Source organism: Oenanthe melanoleuca, chromosome 3 (assembly GCF_029582105.1).
Source record: "Oenanthe melanoleuca isolate GR-GAL-2019-014 chromosome 3, OMel1.0, whole genome shotgun sequence".
Lineage (NCBI taxonomy): Eukaryota > Metazoa > Chordata > Aves > Passeriformes > Muscicapidae > Oenanthe > Oenanthe melanoleuca.
In genome coordinates, this window is record NC_079336.1 from 56,535,414 (window position 1) to 56,554,488 (window position 19,075).

Consider the following 19,075-nt stretch of genomic DNA (forward strand, 5'->3'; position numbering starts at 1 on the left):
GTTTAGGGTTTAGCGGTTAGGGTTAGGGTTAGGGTTAGGGTTAGGGTTAGGGTTAGGGTTAGGGTTATGGTTAGTGTTAGGGTTAGGGTTATGGTTAGGGTTAGTGGTTAGGGTTAGGTTCAGGTTTAGGGTTAGGTTTAGGGTTAGGGTTAGGGTTAGGGTTAGGTTTAGGGTTAGGGTTAGGGTTAGGGTTAGGGTTAGGGTTAGGGTTATGTTTAGGGTTAGGGTTTATAGTTAGGGGTTAGTGTTATGTGTTATTAATTGGGTTTGGGTTGGGATTGGGATTAGGATTAGGATTAGGATTAGGGATTAGGATTAGGGAATAGGGTTAGTGTTAGTGGTTAGGGTTAGGGTCAGGTTTAGAGTTAGGTTAGGGTAAAGGTTAGGGTTAGGGTTAGGGTAAAGGTTAGGGTTAGGGTTAGGGTTAAGCTTAGGGTTAAGCTTAGGGTTCTGCTTAAGTTAGGGTTAGGGTTAGGGTTAGGGTTAGGGTTAGGGTTAGGGCTAGGGTTAGGGTTAGGTTTTGGGTTAGGGTTAGGGTTAGGGTTATGGTTAGGCTTGGGGTTAGGTTTAGGGTTAGGTTTAGGGTTAGGGTTAGGGTTAGGGTTAGGGTTTGGGTTAGGGTTACGGTTAGGGTTAAGGTTAGGGTTTGGGTTACCATTAGTGCTAGGGTTTAGGGTTTAGCGGTTAGGGTTAGGGTTATGGTTAGGGTTAGGGTTATGGTTAGGGTTAGGGTTAGGGTTAGGGTTAGTGTTTGAGGTTGGGTTAGGGTTAGTGATATGAGTTTCAGATTGGGTTTGGTATGGGATTAGGATTAGGATTAGGGTTAGGGCTTATTGTTAGGGGTTAGTGTTATATGTTAGGAATTGGATTTTGGTTGGGATTAGGATTAGGATTTGGATTAGGATTAGGATTAGGATTAGGGATTAGTGTTAGGATTAGGATTAGGATTTGACTTAGGTTTAGGATTAGGATTAGGATTAGGATTAGGTTTATGGATTAGGTTTATGGATTAGGGTTAGGGTTAGTGGTTAGGGTTAGGGTCAGGTTTAGTGTTAGGGTTAGGGTTAGGCTTAGGTTTAGGGTTAAGGTTAGGGTTAGGGTTAGGGTTAGGGTTAGGGTTAGGGTTAGGGTTAGGGTTAGGGTTAGGGTTAAGCTTAGGGTTAAGCTTAGGGTTAAGCTTAGGGTTCTGCTTAAGTTAGGGTTAGGGTTAGGGTTAGGGTTAGGGTTAGGGCTAGGGTTAGGGTTAGGTTTAGGGTTAGGGTTAGGGTTAGGGTTATGGTTAGGCTTGGGGTTAGGTTTAGGGTTAGGTTTAGGGTTAGGGTTAGGGTTAGGGTTTGGGTTAGGGTTACGGTTAGGGTTAAGGTTAGGGTTTGGGTTACCATTAGTGCTAGGGTTTAGGGTTTAGCGGTTAGGGTTAGGGTTATGGTTAGGGTTAGGGTTATGGTTAGGGTTAGGGTTAGGGTTAGGGTTAGGGTTAGGGTTAGGGTTAGGGTTAGTGTTTGAGGTTGGGTTAGGGTTAGGGTTAGTGATATGAGTTTCAGATTGGGTTTGGTATGGGATTAGGATTAGGGTTAGGGCTTATTGTTAGGGGTTTGTGTTATATGTTAGGAATTGGATTTTGGTTGGGATTAGGATTAGGATTTGGATTAGGATTAGGATTAGGATTAGGGATTAGTGTTAGGATTAGGATTAGGATTTGACTTAGGTTTAGGATTTGACTTAGGATTAGGATTAGGATTAGGTTTATGGATTAGGTTTATGGATTAGGGTTAGGGTTAGTGGTTAGGGTTAGGGTCAGGTTTAGTGTTAGGGTTAGGGTTAGGCTTAGGTTTAGGGTTAAGGTTAGGGTTAGGGTTAGGGTTAGGGTTAGGGTTAGGGTTAGGGTTAGGTTTAGGGTTACGGTTAGGGTTAGGGTTAGGGTTAGGTTTAGGGTTAGGGTTAGGGTTAGGGTTTGGGTTAGGGTTAGGGTTAGGGTTAGGGTTAGGGTTATGATTAGGGTTAGGGGTTATATTTATGGGTTAGTGTTATGTGTTTGGAATTGGGTTTGCGTTGGGATTAGGATTAGGATTAGGATTAGGATTAGGATTAGGATTAGGATTAGGATTTTTCTCTCTTTATACACTGATTCCTGTGTGGTAGCCAATGCTCTGTGGGGATGGTTGAGGAAATGGAAAGAGGCGAACTGGCAGCGTAGAGGAAAACCAATTTGGGCTGCTGAAGAGTGGAAAGACATCGCTACTCAATTAGAGATACTACCTGTGAAAGTTCGCCATGTAGACACCCATGTCCCCAGAAAGAGAGCCAATGAGGAGCAGCAGCATAATCAGCAAGTAGATCAAGCTGCAAGGATAGGGGTGTCGAAGATAGACTTAGATTGGGAGCACAAGGGAGAATTGTTCCTAGCTCGATGGGCCCATGATGCCTCAGGTCATCAGGGCAGAGATGCCGCCTATAAGTGGGCACGAGACCGAGGGGTGGATCTAACCATGGACAGCATCTCCCAGGTTATCCACGGCTGTGAGACGTGCGCTGCCATCAAGCAGGCGAAGCGGGTGAAGCCCCTCTGGTATGGGGGGCGGTGGTCTAAGTATGGAGAGCCCTGGCAGATTGACTACATCACACTGCCTCAGACCCGCCAAGGCAAGCGCTATGTCCTGACCATGGTGGAAGCCACAACTGGATGGTTAGAGACGTACCCAGTGTCTCATGCTACAGCCCGCAACACCATCCTGGGCCTGGAAAAGCAGGTCCTGTGGAGGCATGGCACCCCTGAGAGGATCGAGTCAGACAATGGGACTCATTTTAAGAACAATCTCTTTAACACCTGGGCTAGAGAACATGGTATTGAGTGGGTGTACCACATCCCTTACCATGCACCAACTGCAGGTAAAGTGGAAAGGTACAATGGATTACTAAAAAACACCTTGAAGGCATTGGGTGGGGGGTCCTTTAAAAACTGGGAACAGCATCTAGCAAAGGCTACTTGGTTAGTTAACACCAGAGGTTCCATCAACCAAGCAGGGCCTGCCCAGTCTGACTCCCTTAATACAGTGGATGGAAATAAAGTCCCAGTGGCCCATGTTAGAGGTCTATTAGGAAAGGCAGTATGGGTTAATCCTGCCTTGAGTACAGGCAAACCCATTCGTGGGATTGTCTTTGCTCAAGGACCAGGATGCACGTGGTGGATAATGCAGGAAGATGGAACAACACGGTGTATACCACAGGGAGAACTGATTGTAGGATGAGACAGAAAGACATATGTAAGTGTTGAAGGTCTGAGTAACCGAAATGAGAGGAAATATGTAAGTGATGAAGGTTTGAGCAAGTCGGATGAAAGCTTTACGTTGTAGTTAGTGGGTGTATATCCCAATCGTGTGTAACGTTCACGATGTGGGATAAGGGGTGGAATGTTCTGGGTTGGTGTTGTGTCTGCTCCTCTCCCGCCCCCACACCTCTCTGTCTGCATGGAGCTGCCGCCGGTGCACTTTTCTTCCCCCCCCCCGGGGGGGTGGTGCCCCGGGGCTGGGCTTGCTTGGCTTGCCCTGCTGCTGCTGCTGCTGCCCCGGCTCTGCCCTGGCTGCTGCTGCCTTCCCCTCCCCCTTCTCTCCTTCAGCTCCAAGATCTGTACCGGCTCCGGACGGGACCCGAGCATCAGAGACTGCCTCCGGAGCCTGCCCAAGAAGCTTCTCGCCCTTCCCAGCAGCGACCGTCTCTCACTTCGGTGAAAACAGTTCTTTTGTCATCTGGGATTGTACTTTCCTGTTGCTGGGAAGTGTTTTTTCTTGTGTTTGTTAATAAACAAGTTTTTTCCACTTTTCCCCCCGAGTAAAATTCTCTCCGAGCCCAGTGGGGGGGAGGAATTGTGAGGGGGGCTTATTCTGGGGGGCTCCTTTGGAGGCTTTCCCCCAGTTTTGTCCTAAACTTGGACACTGGTGTAAGTTCAGTGGAACTACTGCTGCCTCTTCTCCAACACAACAGCAATCCCCTTTCTTGTCCTATTCTTTGGTAGTGATTCTTCCCTTTAAGTGCATAGTTTCTAATAATGTATTTGATGTATTTGATGGCTGCTGCTGGGCTTTTAGCAGAGATATCAATGAGAATGTTAGAAGTATTGTTTTTTAAGTTTATGATGAAAAGAACAGTGAAATAAGATGTTATATAAAAATTGGCATGAAGAAAAAAGGTATTGTGAGTGTTCAGTAGTGTACAGGCTTTCTTCAAGCTCAAGGTGTTGCAACCAATATCAGCACCTCCATCTGTGAATCTGTGGGTATGTGCAAATTCATGTGCACTCCAGAAAAGGCTGCTGGATTAGAAAGGAGTAATTGGAGCAACACAGAATAAATGACTTTCTTTCATCTTGATCTGTACTACTTTTATATTCCTCACTAATGTAACACTTAGGAATTTAGCCTGATACTGAAGATACAAATTATTCCAAAACTTTCACTGAATAAAGAAAAAACTATATCTCTTTCTTCAGCTAATGCCAAAGCCGAATTTAGTGCAATGGAATTAATTGGATGCTACATTAATAACTTAATACAAGTTTGTGTATAGTTATTTTTCTGATCTTTATGGTAAATTTTGACAGACAAAGTAGGAGTACAAAATTCTTGCAGAGATCCTCACCCAAAGTCATTTTACTGTGAAACTCTGGGAGGCTGCAGATAAAATCCCAAAGATGGACATATCTTTCTAGGCAGTTGTGCAGTGTCTCTGTAGCTTCCCCTGAACTATAAACAGAATTTATCACTGTTTCCTATCCAGGAGGTAGAGAGTATATCAGGGAAGGTGCAAACCCACACAGTAGGATTTCATATCTTCCAAAGAAGCTGGAAGATTGAAGGCTGGAGAAGCTGAATTGTGAGCATTGCCAAAAGTGGCACCATGGTTCAGGCCCAGTGTACTGACCTTGCAGCTGCCTCTTACATACACACATGACTTTGGGAACTGAACCTACTGTGGTTTCCTCGTGCCACCTTCCCACCCTGTCTTGACACCAGGGTATGGTTTACTATGTCTGGATACTCTGCTTGCCTTGCCAGGTGGTGTCTGAAACAAATGGAACTTGGGAACTAAGGCAGTTTTGCATCCTGTTTTTTCTCTCCATGGTATTCTCTTGCCATGTGTCTTTAAGCTAGATCCAGATGTCAGCTGATGTGCTGTCCAATCCTGCCTGGGCTGTGGCACAACAAGTCACCCTACAATCCTCCAGAGCAGCTGTGCTTCTAAACCAGTCCATCCCTTCCTGCAACCTGCCTTGGTTTACTTCACACACTGATTTTCTGTATGAACAGCACTGCCACAAACTCTGCCTTCATCATTTCTCTGAGTCCTTATGGCATTGGCTTCCCTTCTCTCTTTAATTAGTGAAATTCCCACATCTTTTTAAGATGCCATTTGTGTCACTGTCTCCAAAGTTCTGAGCTTTGTTTGCTGCCTCAGTTCTGAGGCTCTGATCTGCTTCTTCCAAATAGTGCCAGCACTGTAAGTCATCCTTTTTCTTGTGTTAGAAAACACATTTCAGAAACAACACAGCCGCCTGAATTGCCTCGTGTCATCAGCAGCAAGATGAACAGAATAAATTGTTTCACAGAAAACAAATCATGCTCATGATGAAATATCACATCTGTCTGGGAAGTTGATACGTGTGTTTTATAACAGTATGAAATCTGATTTGGAGCTCCTCCTGACATTTGCAGAGCAAAATTTCCAAATTTCACAGCAAAATGACACCACTATCAGAGTCATCTTCATAGCTGCTGTAACAAATGAACTTAAGTGCTAGCCAAGGTGAACTGAATTTACTGTCTGTAAAAAATAAGATTTAGGAAAATGTACCTTAGAAACAAAGATTCTATTTCAACAACACTGTAAGAGCACAGGCAGGCCTGTCAATTACCAGGACGTGGCTGCCATTGCAAGGGCTGAGGACATTGGAAATGCTTCTGACTTTTCAGCTATTTTCTTGTGACACACTGTGATAGTGCCTTTGGAGTTTCATCAGGCATGCACAGAACATTTCACAGGGGACAGAAACACACCATGGTCATTAAGTGTATTTTCCGCAAAACAATCTCTGACATCTGAGCCCACAAATATTAGGGTGCTCTGCAAAACAGCTTCAATAAATTTCTGGATGAGATACACAGATATGAAATAACCAGACACTCAAAATCCTCCCCATACATTGTATGACCAAATGGAGTGTTCCACTAATCTCATGCCCACACATTTTTCATCCGACAATAATTAGTCTTTTTCCACACCCCCAGCTCTTTTTTCTTTGTGTCTGCTGCTCAGGTGTTCACTTGCCCTTTCTCACAGAGTATCTTTATCTCCAGACTGACATTGGTTTCATTTTACTGCTTCTGTTTCAGATCTGGAGAGGGTCTGTGTCCCAGACAGCATTTCCATTTTCACACCTTCAGTAAATGCTGTCACCTCTCTCCAAAACTTCCTTAAATGTGGGCTGAGACCATCACAAACTTGTACACATGCAGAAGAGGGGAAGGCAAGAACCCAAAACCTTGTACTGAGGATAATGAAGCCAAAAAATCATGATCCTGCAGCAAACCCTCTTATTTTCGTTTTCCCCCTTACATACAAAGCTGTGGTTTCCTCCCTTGCTTGTGCTGCCAGCAGCCAGCAGGCTGTGCTGAGGGATCAGTTTTCTCCTTTATGAACATGCTGATATCTGTTTGCAGAAGCTGTTTTCCCACTGGCAGTACAAGAACTTGTTTGTCTGTCCAGGACTGAAAGCACTTTGCCAAGAAGTGGAAAGGGGAAAGATATGGTTTCCCCATCATAATAACAGAGCAGTTTGTCACTGTACACTGCATCCCAAGTACTGCCAAGGCTCCTGTTAGACAATTTGAAAAATCCCCTAGTAACAAGGAGGATATTTCTCCAGAACAGGAAGATAATACAGGAACTGTCTCACTGACAGTAGGCACTTTCTTCCAGCAATAAGAAAAAGCCACAATAAGAAGAAGAATCATGACTGAGCCATTCCAAAGAAGCAGTGATGAAATAGGGTCAGATGCCAGGGATGGAGCCTTTGCCCTCTGTGTTGCCAGTGGTCATGCTCATCCCAAGCTCACATTAATCAAGCCAAATAAAGTCCAACAGGTTTTTATAAGCAGACAAAACACAAATGTCCAAATTATAATGAGCAATTCAGTGATACCTTGATGAAACAACGCTGGAACAGCTTGTGTTTCATACCACCACAAGAGGGTGTAAAGCAAAAGCAAGAGCCAAACAAGAGGCAGCCCAAGTCAGTGAGGTGAGGTGAGGTGTTGCAGCAGGCAGAAGGGTAGACATATGGTGCCCCACTGCCTTTCCTGTCAGCATTCCCAGCAAGCATGCCAGGAAGGATCCTAAAGAAAGATATCACTGGATGCTTTTCTGTAGAGTCTTGTTCTCAGGCCCAGAAACCAAATGTTTGGCTGTGCATTAGGCACTGAAAGCAAGAGCACAGGCTGAGATCACATGAAAACTGTTTGCTCAGGTTGTCTTCATGACTCCCTGTCTAGCAGGGGGAAAAAAAGAGAAATCATTGCTTGGTGGAAGCAAAGGTATAACTTTGTGGGAACCTGAGCCAAGCTAGTGCTCTGCTTCTGAAAGGAAAAAGTCCCCTTCTTCACTCCCACTTACACAGCTCTTCTTCCTTCTGCTTCTGCCTACAGAATCCAGCTGCATCCCTTCTGAGGGGCACTGAAGCTCTCCATAAGGCAATTTTAGTTATCATCACTCTAGATGAGTATCCAGCTTGCTGTGTCTGTTCCTTGCTGCCTGACTTGCCTGAGCTGACAGAGGTTCCAAATGATGGTCTGATTAGCCCAAGGCACACAGTGGGAGCATGTAGGAGGTTGGGGGAAGAGAGATGACAAAGACAGGGACATTCTTTTTCTGGCTGAGCCCTAGGACAAGCTCATTTCCTAGGAAACACACCTTCACCATACTGCTACCTGGCTGGCCCATCCAGCTAAACTGAAACCCTTTTGACAAAAATACTTATCTTCTTTTAATTGAAACAGGCTGCTCTGTGGCTTAAAAAAAAAGTAGTAATATTCCATACCTGTCAGAAGAGACTAATCTTCCTAAGGGTGCCTTCAATAGCCAATTAAATAGAGTTAACTATTTAAAAGCAGTTTCAAATACCACATTGTGAACTAGTAGAGGGCATTCCTCAGTCAAACCATTCATTTTCTCTTCCTGGCTCCAGATTATGCAACTTAATAATAATATTAGTCCCACAGGGAAATTGCTTGTTTAAAGAACCAGCAAAAATTTATTTCATTTTATAGCAGTAAATTGAAAAATCTGCAGTGAAAATAAAAATTTAAAAAAGGCTGAGCAAAACATTCTCTCATTTCAGTGTTTAATTGACAAGTGCAAACATAAGGCCCTCTCTCTGCAAGATGTGTGTCTCATTCCATGAAAACCCATTCACACGTGTAGGCACAAGCAGCGAAAAGGCAGCGCTGAACGCCAACATTGTGCTGGGAGCTTCAAACCAATGAAGGGGGAAAAAGAATCAGCAGATAAAATACCAAATCTGGATTCCATGTACCTTCATGGTGCTGCAGGCCCTGCCACTGCCTGATAGAAGTCCTGACTTACATTAATCTCTGCTAGACCAGAGCTAGTTTTTATGCATGTGGAAGTGGCAGATGTGTTTCCACGTCCTCTTTTTATTTTTAGTTGGGAGAAGATAAAACTGCCCTAAACAACTTTAAGAGTCAGACTAACTTGGGAAGGTCCTAAGGCATCTAGGACAAAGAGAGTGGCTCCTAAGCTATGGTATGATGACACAAACTCTTTGCCCTATAGAATGGTCATTCACCTACATCTTCAAAATGGACCTCATGTGGACCAGATGGGGTGCATAAGCTTCAGACACTGGTAGCTACAATGCTTTCCCAAAAAAATGGATTTTCTGTGTTACAGGCTGAGTAATCTAAAGTCAGCCAGATCATACATCAAGGCTGTTGAGCTATCAAAGAATTACATGCATATTTCATCTTTAATTTGCTGCCATCTTATAAACCACTCCCTTTGGATTTTTATCAGGAGGAAATAAATTAGGAAAATAATAATTTTTCCAGAGCAGACAGGTCTTGGAACTTCTCCCACAGCAAATTTCAAGGAATGTAGTATTCTTTTCAACACCTTACAATCTTTTTTCAGTGCTGAAATGCTTAGCTTTTGGCAAGCTCAGCTCCTGCTACTCTATGCAGAGATGTGAATTTCAGCATGATCTTAGCTTCCAGTTTTTCTCTTCTATTTTCCTTTATCACGTCAAATTTTGTTTCAGTTCAGAATGAAGGCAGTTTTTAAAAAATGCAATAATGTTGTAGTTTGAAGCAAATCAAAATGGTATAAATCTTCAAGCACCAAGGAAATGTTCATTTTAAAATGTCTGCTGCTTTGAAATGCCCCACACAAAACAGGAAATTCCACTTTGGCTCTACTACTGTAAGAAAACCACTTTGGCTTCCTGTTAGCAGAAAGACATGTCTCATATAAATGAGGTAAACTCAGGCCCTCACTTGGTGATAATTGGTTACTTTTGAATGACTAAACAGACAAAAGATTAAAAAAAAGCCCAAAGTCCAAAAAGTTTAAAAACACAGTTTTTGGTATTAAATCTGTAATAGACATGTAAGCTTACAGGCTCACACAATAGACATAACACACCCATAATTTTTCCAAGTTAGAAATAATTTAAATTCTGCATTTCTACAGCATTTTAAATAAAAAACTATGTTTTTTCTTCCCCTACCTCCTTGACTGTCCCAACCAGGCTTTTCTCTCAATTTCCTCCAAAATTCAAATTTTTTTGCAAAAACAAGAAGTGGCACATTATTTATTCCTGTTTATTCCTGGTATCAGTTATGGCAGAGTTAATTTCTTCTTCAGCAGCTGTTACAGTGCTGTGTTTTGGATTTAGAATGAGAATGGTATTGATAACACACTGATGTTTTGGTTTTTTGCTAAGATGTGTTTACCTTAAGTCAAGGATATTTTTCCTTGTCTCGTTCTCTGCCAGTGAGGAAATACACAGAAACCCAAACTGGCAGGGAGCATAGCTGGGACAGGTGACTCCAACTGACCAAAGGGATATTCCACACCACAGAACATCATGCCAGGTATATAAACCAGAGGGAGATACCTGGAAGTGGGGGTTGATAAGGGTTTGGGAAGAGGGGTCTGGCAGCTCAGTGGGTGGTGAGCAATTGCATTGTTCATCACTTGTTTGGGTTTCTTTCCTTCTTGTTTTCATTATTATTTGCCATTATTGTTGGTGTATTTTACTTTATTTTAAATTATAAAACCATTCTTGTAACAGCATATGAATTTTACTTCAATTCTACTCCCCATTACACAGGGATGGGGAAGGAAAAGAGAGGGGGGCTGAGCAAACAGCTGCATGGTGTTTCATCTCCAGCTGCACTGAAAACCATGACAAGGTGAAACCCTAGCATTGATTGAATCATCAGAGCTAGATGTAAAAATTATTCACAATCCCCATATGAAATCTCTTCCATCATAGGAAAGGAAATGTGATCCCACCTCATTATGGTATCTCATGAGATGTGCACCACCAGAACAGAGAGATTTGATTTCCAAAAAGCTGCAGAAACAGTTGAAATTAGATATTCTTACCAGGAATTCCAAAATCTCCCCTGCTGGACTTACTGCACCAACTGCTTTACTGACAGAGGAAAAATTGTGCATGTGCACATATCCACACACACATACTTTATCCCAAAAAGTATGTAAAACATGTCCCTTGAGGCAGATGGTTAAAGACTTCTTGACATTCACACACTAGGGATGCACAGCTCCCTATGCTATGAGTCAATAGTGCAGGTCTTCCAAATCCAGACCAAGAAATTGCTCCAAGCATCACTGGGCAGAGCACAGACCTGCCCAAATTTCTCCTGTTGAGGCAGCTCCCCGCTGTAGCTGTCAGCTTGTGTGTAATTCTATTTCTGATTATGGCTTCATGCTGCTGATAAACCCAGGCAAAAACTGCCACACTAATTAGCAATGCCAGAAAATTAATCCTGTTTCACTGCAATTTTCACTTTGCATTTTCCACGCTTTCCATTATTTTGAGTCTAAGTAGCTGGAGAGAGTGGAGTTAGACTTCCTGCACAGTACTTGCATAAATTCCATTCCTGAACAAAGAAATTTGTTAAAATTATAGCTGGCATTAGAGTAACCCCATTCAAGAATTTTCTGTTCTTTTCCAAGCAGTGATAGAGCCCATTCTCAGCAGGTCTCCAAAACCTCAATAGTTCAACAATAATATCTACTGACCATCTGAAAGAGAGTAAGTTAAAAGCAATTTTAGGTTATGTAATCTGTCAGAACCAATAGAAGAGTTTGGACAGTCCAAGGGCATCTCTTTGTCTCTAGACTTGGGACAGCTTCTTTGTATATTGTTATACAAGTACAGTGTGAAAAAAGCCAACACAGCATGGACAGGCCACATAGGTTTTTCTTTGTATACTGCAAATCTACTTCAGCAATTGGAGCTGACTCTGCCTTTGCTCAGAACTGCAAGGCACTGACTTGCCTGGCCCAGCTCAACAGGCCATTTAACCATGTGCTTCTTTTCAACATCTAAGTGAAGATGCTTTTGATGGAAAATGGTGTTTGCATGCTTCATTTCATGAGAAAATCCCATATGTGATTGAAAACGTACATGCAATTTGACCTCCAATATTTAGCAATTCCTTAGCACCAGGTAGTTAAAATGAAATGGACCAAGCAGATTAATCCCTATACTCCTAAATTTCAGGGTGCTCTCAGCAGTGAATTGACAGCATTTCAATGGCAATGGTGGAAGAATGACTTAAAAACCCCAAAAACAAAAAGAAGAACAAAAAAAGAGACCTGAAAATGGGCTCCATTTTTAAGATACAATTACTCCAAACCAAATTGCACCAGGTATTAAGCTTGTTTAACTTCCAGCTAGAATTAGTGAAGTGATGAAATCACCACTCATATGATGATTTCCTGAAAAGAATAGCTGTTTAATCATTCAGGGTTTTGTGTGTGCTTCTCCATTTAATAATTTTCATCTATTTCCTTGCCTCTATTTAAAAAGAAAAGCTTCTGAGTATTAAAACTGCAATATCAACAGTCAAAATAATCACTACAGAGGTGGAAAAGATTTTATATGTTCCCACTAACACCATTATCTTTTCTCAATAAAACATAAAATGCATAAAGACAGATGAATACAGCTGCATCTCTATAGAGCATTTTGCTTTGAAAGATAAACTGTATTGAAAACTAATGGCAAAGAACATCTTGATGAAATAGCAACAGAAATGCAGATTGTCACAGTTCCTGTAGTGGCATTAATTTGGGAATGGTGGACTAATTCTTGCTTTTCAAAATTCAGCACACTGCAAAATTCCTTCCACTGCAGAAGAGAAGACAAAAGCCCAAAACCTTGTACTGAGGACAATGAAGCCAAAAAAACCCTGATACTGCAGCAAAACCTCTTATTTTTTTTCCCCAAAGGAAATCTTGAAACTTTCTAGAAAACATTTTTCAGGTCCTAAATTGTACAGATTTTCTTAATCTAAAACTCAAAGCTAGAAAAGCAGAAGGAAGATTCACAGGAGATGTCTCCAGGTAATCTCAGCTGTAGAGCCATCACTGTGATCTATAATGGGGGAACACAAAATAAAGAGGCATTTCAAGTCAATCTGTAAGCACTTGCAGCTGGGTGGGCTTGGTCCACATGTGCCTATTTATATTAGGAAATTCAGCATGTATAAATATATAAATAAAACATCTATACAGTACATAGTCACATTCATATAAGCCATAAAATTACATATATTTACAAAAATACTTGCACCTTTGTTTTACACTTCCAGGTCCACACTAGGAGTACAGTTATTTAGCTTCTGGCTTGTGAATATGATCACCTTCCTGAAACTGGACTCTGGGATAAACTTGTACCTTATATACTCCCAATTGTCAAAAATAAGAAAGAAGAACATAATTTTCCAAGGAATTCTGCCAAGTCCATAAGAAAAGTTGAAACTTGTCTCACTGAGGAGTAAATTACAAGCAAAAACTGAGAGACCTCTTCTTCATGTAGAAAGACAGTACCTTCTTGGTCTGGACCATAAATAAAGTTGAAACTCATAAAACATCAGGCAGAGCCCAAAGGGGGTGCCTGGCAGCTGCCTACAGTATGAACTCATGCATCATTACTCTTCCATTTGTCGCAGCTTGAACTGGTAGAGTGGTGAAAGTAAATGGGTACAGGGATCAAAATGTGTACATCAGGTTACCTTAGCAGGTAAAAAGGTAGAGTAGACTTCATCCTTGTTGCATGGTTAAAACAATCCCAAGGATCTCATATTTATACAGTACATATCACATTGTTCTGTGTCCTCCAGGAGCTGGACACTTCTGATTTTCTTCTCCAAAAACTGAAAACCATTTCTTTGCTGCTTTTTTAAATAGCCTTCTTACGTATGCAGGCCACGTTTAGGCATGCTTTTTTGGGGAACTTGGCAATAAATGAGCTATGCAAGACCATTCAAAACTTTGGAGAATGGGTTGTTTTCCTCTTGAAACACATTTCCAAAAAACAAACCTCAAGATACAGCAGCTTAAATTGCTTGTACATGAAGACCTGTGGAGAAAAATCTTGCCATGTGCAAGATCAAATAGCACTTTCAGTGATTGGCTGTGGAGTCACCTCTTGCTCCTCACTATTCTCTGTGGGCATGTCCTGGACCTCCTGCTGCTGATAAATATCTTGGACCAGCATGATGTTTGTGCTCCTCCACTCTCTGTACTTCACTGCTGTCAACTTTGGGTCCTCTAGCAACTGGTTAATTGTGGCCAGGTCGTGTTCCTTACACTAGGAAGAGAACAAGTGGTTATTTCCACGGAAAATATTGAGATAAATGTCCCTAACAAAAACACTCTGGGAACATTAGACTCATGTCTAAAGGAGATGGCCAATTACCCATCCTCCTGCTAGCTTGTTTCCCATTTTTAGAGCATAGGTCATCAAAGTTACATCTACAGCAAAGATTCTTCCCAGTTAAAGGCAAGTTTTGATTTCATCTAGATTTTTTTATAGGTTTAACAAAACTTGATGAGAGAAGATACATGTGAAAATTACATATTGTTATGCTGTCTCTAACAAGACAATACTTGCATGAAACTAGACACAACAGCGTTTATTTCTGTAATTCACAGCAGTTCTAACTTTCTCAAAAAAAACGCTTATTCCATGTAACAAATGTCTCTTCTCTGGGAGCTGGACTGAACATAACTTTGGATATAATTTGTGCAATGAAGAGTGGCCACAGCACATGTGGCTGCCATCTACCACCAGCTACAGCTGATAAATCTGGTATCTACCTTTAGGCAAGACCAGCTCAGACCATATATTGCAGGCACCTTGGTTCACTTGAAAGATGTGAGCAGTGACAGATGCAGGGACTGAAACTCTGTATGTCACCCAACTACAGAATGGCTGAGCTTGGAAGGGACCTCTGGAAGTCATTTGGTCTCAAACCCTTCCTCAAACAGAGCCACCTACTGCAGGCTGCCTAGGACTGTGAGCAGGTAACTCTTTAGTATCTCCAAGGATAGAGACTCAACAGCTTCCCTGGACAACCTGTGCTTGGTCATCCTCACAGCAAAAAAGTGTTTCTTGATATCCAAGGGAAACCTTCTGTGTTTCAGTTTGCCCCCTCACTTTTGGTCCTGTCACTGGGCACCACTGAAAATAGCCTGGCTCTGTCTCCATTCCACCCTCCTTACACACACTGATGTTCTTTGATGTCCTCACACACTGTGGCATAACAAACCACTCTGCTTTTCCAACCTGTACTGCCTGTCCATGCAACTGACCACAGATTGGAGAAGCTCCAGCTAGCAATGGAGACACTATGCTGCACTAACATTTGACACTTTTGCCAGGCTCCATCCCTCCAGTCTGTGTGTGGAAGTGATGGAATAGTTCCTTTAAACATCTTCTCCTGCTGCCACCCATTCATCTCACCCAAGGGCACCCTGTGCTGATGGCTGCCTTGAAAACACCTTGAAAGTGCTCCCACACATCCATTTCACCTTCTGATAGCAGCAACCAGCTGTTTACAGATCCATATCCCACTACTACTCTAATGATCCTTCAAGTGCTCCAATCTCTGTGATGCCTTTGCTGCTTTTCAAACCCAAAAGCTCATTCAGCTGTATTTTACATGCCCTACCCTCAAGTACCAGTGCCAGCTCTTTCAATAAGATTCTGGCATTGCTGCAGGGATATGTGCAGTTAGCTTAAGAGAAGAGGGGATAGGGAGATAAAGGAGAGGAGGGTTTCTGTTGGACAAACTTGGCAGCAAAAAGCCATGCCATGGAATTTCTCCTGTAGCACTAAAACTATTTCCCACATTCACTAAGACTGTGATGCATTTGCACATAGTTTCCCTCTCTTCCAAAGTATTCAAAGCATGTTTTGTTAATGAGATATTGTGGCAGTAACATTAATCTGTTGTTAAATATATGGAGTCAAAAGTCTAAAATTAAAATTGCATTGAGACTTACATAAATCATTTCTCAAACTAATAGGTTTTTAATTAAAGCAGAGTACATATGGATCAGAAGAAAAAAAATCCTGATTTTTAAATTTCCAGTAGATTATTTCCAATTATCTTACGTCTTATATTATACACTAAGAAAATTTACTTTAAAAGCATATAATTCCACTGATGTAAAGAATATGGCACTTTCCCACTGCAGGCACTTGAGTTTCAGACAGGCTAACTTAAACACTGCTGTGTACAGAACTCTGTTCTGTGTCTATGAGAAAGTGTCTGTGCTTTTTTATTTGTCTTGTCAATACTCCAGTTTCTTAGTTTGAGGAGGAAAAAAAAAAACCAAACCCAAAGAGATCAACACATTTTATATGTTATGAACACTCCAAAACTTATGTTTTCATGTTAAATACAAGTATTAGACAAGCCTAAGTTAATCACAACTAATAATACTCCCATGCTGAATCAATGCACCATTGTCCTCCTTGCTCATGTCTGACATTAAGGCTTCCATTCACCTCCATACTAATGAAAGTGACTGTTCCACAAAATACAACTCCATTTTGCACAAACTGATTCCTAAATTCATTAGTGAGGCTCCTGCCAGGGAAAACCTTGCAGAATTTTCTGTACAAAGCTTCCTATCCTATAAAATAGCCATACTTTTTAAACTAACTTCTGCTGCGTGGGGGGCTCACTTTATTGCTGATGCAAATTAATACTTCTGTAGTCACTGCCACATCACTGAAAACTCTTCAAGAATACTAAAGAGAGGCTTCAGCAGGTCTCATATGGAGTGGTGAAGAATGCTTCTCTTCCCAATTCCCTTTACAGACATACTTTTCAGGAATTTCAATAGAGGCTGAGGTGCCAAACCCAAGCCTCCTATACAATAGTCAAACCAATGATTGTGTTTACATGGTAAGTTTTTAAAATCATAGAACTACTAAGGTTGGAAAAGACCTCTAAGATCATCAAGTCCAACCATTTTACATGGATTTCTTCAGTGCCTGAAGCCAAATACATCCATTTGAAACAAGATGCTAATTCCTGCTTCTAATGCATACGAAAAGAAACAAGTGAAGCCCCAAGTTTGCATTTATTCTTTCTTCTCCTTACAATATAAATGCTATGGTTAAGCTTTTTGTTTCCCTCAGTACCACTCAGAAGCAGGTTTTGAAATCCCCTGACATGATGCTGGCAAGTAAACCCCTTCATAATTTTCCACATTCCAGACAGATTTACCGGCCCTTTCATGTAACATATCCTGAACCCCTGTACCCCTCAGTTCGTGATATATTTCCAACATAAAAGCAGGATGCTTTTGCTATTAAAAATATTTTAGTTACAGGAGGTTTTTACAATAGCTTTGGCACATCCTGTACATTCTCTGATAATCACATAAGGAAAACTTTTTTTGGCTCAGGGTCATTTTCATGTCCTTTATCATCAATGTACTTTGTCTGCTCTTCCTTTTTTAAGGCTCCCCTGTTTAATGCACTTAGCTGAGCTTGCAAGTTTTCCAGTTAACTAAGAGTTTTCTTTATTAAATTTTCCAAATGGGCTGGAACTTCTGCAAGAAGAGTCCCTCCTGAACTATTGCCTCTGCTTCCAGTTCAAACTGAACAACACAACACAGATCAGTATTCACAATGAAGCAGGAAAAAAAAAAAATCCAAAAACCTAACAAAATTCTCTGGGGCTTTCAGTGGATATGTAATTAGAGTTTGGCTGAAGTCTATACTGCTTCTTTTTCAGCCAAACTGTTTTTTTCTCTCAAGTTTTCCTTGGCAAGATCTGCAAACTCACCTTTAATGTACTGTTCAGCATTCGAATTTTGTGGAGTTTCTCATTAATGGAGGGGTTTTTGCTGCGCTTGATAAACGACTTCCTAAGCTCCTTCTTAGTGGACAGCCGGCGATCACCAATGGGAGACAGGCTGGCTTGCTCCAGGGACTTGTAAAGCCGCTCCATCTCATCATCATCATCACGTTTTTCCTGGTCTGCAAAGAATAAATTGGGTATGAGAACGTGAATGCGGCAGCAGATGACAGAAAAGTTATTGTCAGCCATCAGGAGAGCTCTGAACCAACTCAAAAAATAATGGTATTAGAGTAAAAACTAAGGGCAGCTAGGGTAAGTTCTAGGGTAATAATGCCTATGAGGAAGACAAACTTCCAAACTCACATGTTGCTAAGAATCAGGTAATGATCCAAACAGATGTGAGCCTGCATCTCCACTAATAGAGATAAATAATAAGGTGCTGCCTTAACACTCTGACTCTCTCACAGACTTTGAACAAGTGTCAGTGGTTCTATGTTTGAATGAAACAACCCTGACAGCATCTACAGCCATTCACCCCTCCCTGCTTGCTGCATGCAGTGAATTATGCTTCTACCTGGCAACTCCAGGGCAAATTTTCTTTGGTGTGCTGATTCATCACCAGGTTTTGGTAATTATTGAAAACGGAGTTAAAAAAAAATCAACAATCAAAAGAAACATAGAAACATTTCAGGGGCCCCAAGAGAAGGTCCTTAGAAAACAGATTAAAGCAAGAACCCTTGGGGCATCCAGTGTCTTGTCTCTGAGTTTCACAGATTGCAGCAGAGAATTTGCTTGCAATGCCTCACAACAAAGCCTTGATTATCTCCACCTTAATTATTCTGATGGCTCCCAAGCTGCAGGACCATTTTCTAAGACAGAGTACACAAAAGGAAAAGTGAGTAAACAGCTGAGAATAGCATAAAATAAGAGGAAAATAGAAGCAAAGGCATTTCTTAGAATAAAACAACTTAAAAATGAACAGACTGAAACTAAAAATGTGCCAGGCATATGTAGGGGTGTTTTAGCAGAAGGCCATTTTTAGCAACAGACTCACTCCTTGTCTTTCAGTCCACACAGCTTCAGTGATCTCTAAAGGAAAATCTTAGAGCTATTGCTGTTTTCAGGGTGCTAATTAATCCCTCAAGACCCACTTTGGATAATGCTTGGTCTTATATCACTGGGGGTAGTGGTGATGGTTCTTCTCTGCTGAAGTCCTTTCTATTCCCATTGAACTGGCTGGGCACTTTTTCCTTTAAAGTGAAACATTTACTTTTCTAAATCATCTGCAGTCAGCAAATATATTCCAGACAAAAGGAACAAGTCCTTCTGCTCACTCATGCTGCTGCAAAAAGACTTCTGCAATATGTCAGCATGCTAAGGAGGCTGCTTCTTATCTTTTCCATGTTTTATAAAGAACAGCATCCTCCTACATCTCTGTTCTTTCTAAATATTTAGATTATGAGAAAGGTTTATGATATGCTGCAAATATTTGCCTTCACTGTGTTTCTGGCCTATTCTTCCCTACTGTGTGATTATAAAAAGCCTACTGTAACTTGACAAAAACTAAATATAACTTCCAACATTGGTACATTGCTGGGGGAGGAAAAGGAGAACTGTTGTATATTTAACAAGCTGCAGGAAACAGAAAA

At 41.5% G+C, this 19,075-nt stretch overlaps 1 protein-coding gene across 6 annotated transcripts in view; it reads right to left on the reverse strand.

Annotated features, from left to right (window-relative positions):
• Window positions 1-9,871: 9,871 nt before the first annotated feature.
• IPCEF1 (interaction protein for cytohesin exchange factors 1) overlaps window positions 9,872-19,075 on the reverse strand; it is a 78,792-nt gene continuing 69,588 nt past the window's right edge. For all 6 annotated transcript variants that reach the window (XM_056486483.1, XM_056486480.1, XM_056486481.1 and 3 more), the window contains 2 exons: window positions 17,412-17,605; window positions 9,872-13,915 (listed from right to left, as the gene is read on the reverse strand). In XM_056486483.1, coding sequence (XP_056342458.1) covers window positions 13,715-13,915; window positions 17,412-17,605 — 395 coding nt within the window. In that variant the 3' untranslated portion in view covers window positions 9,872-13,714. The remainder of the gene's footprint in view (window positions 13,916-17,411; window positions 17,606-19,075) is intronic.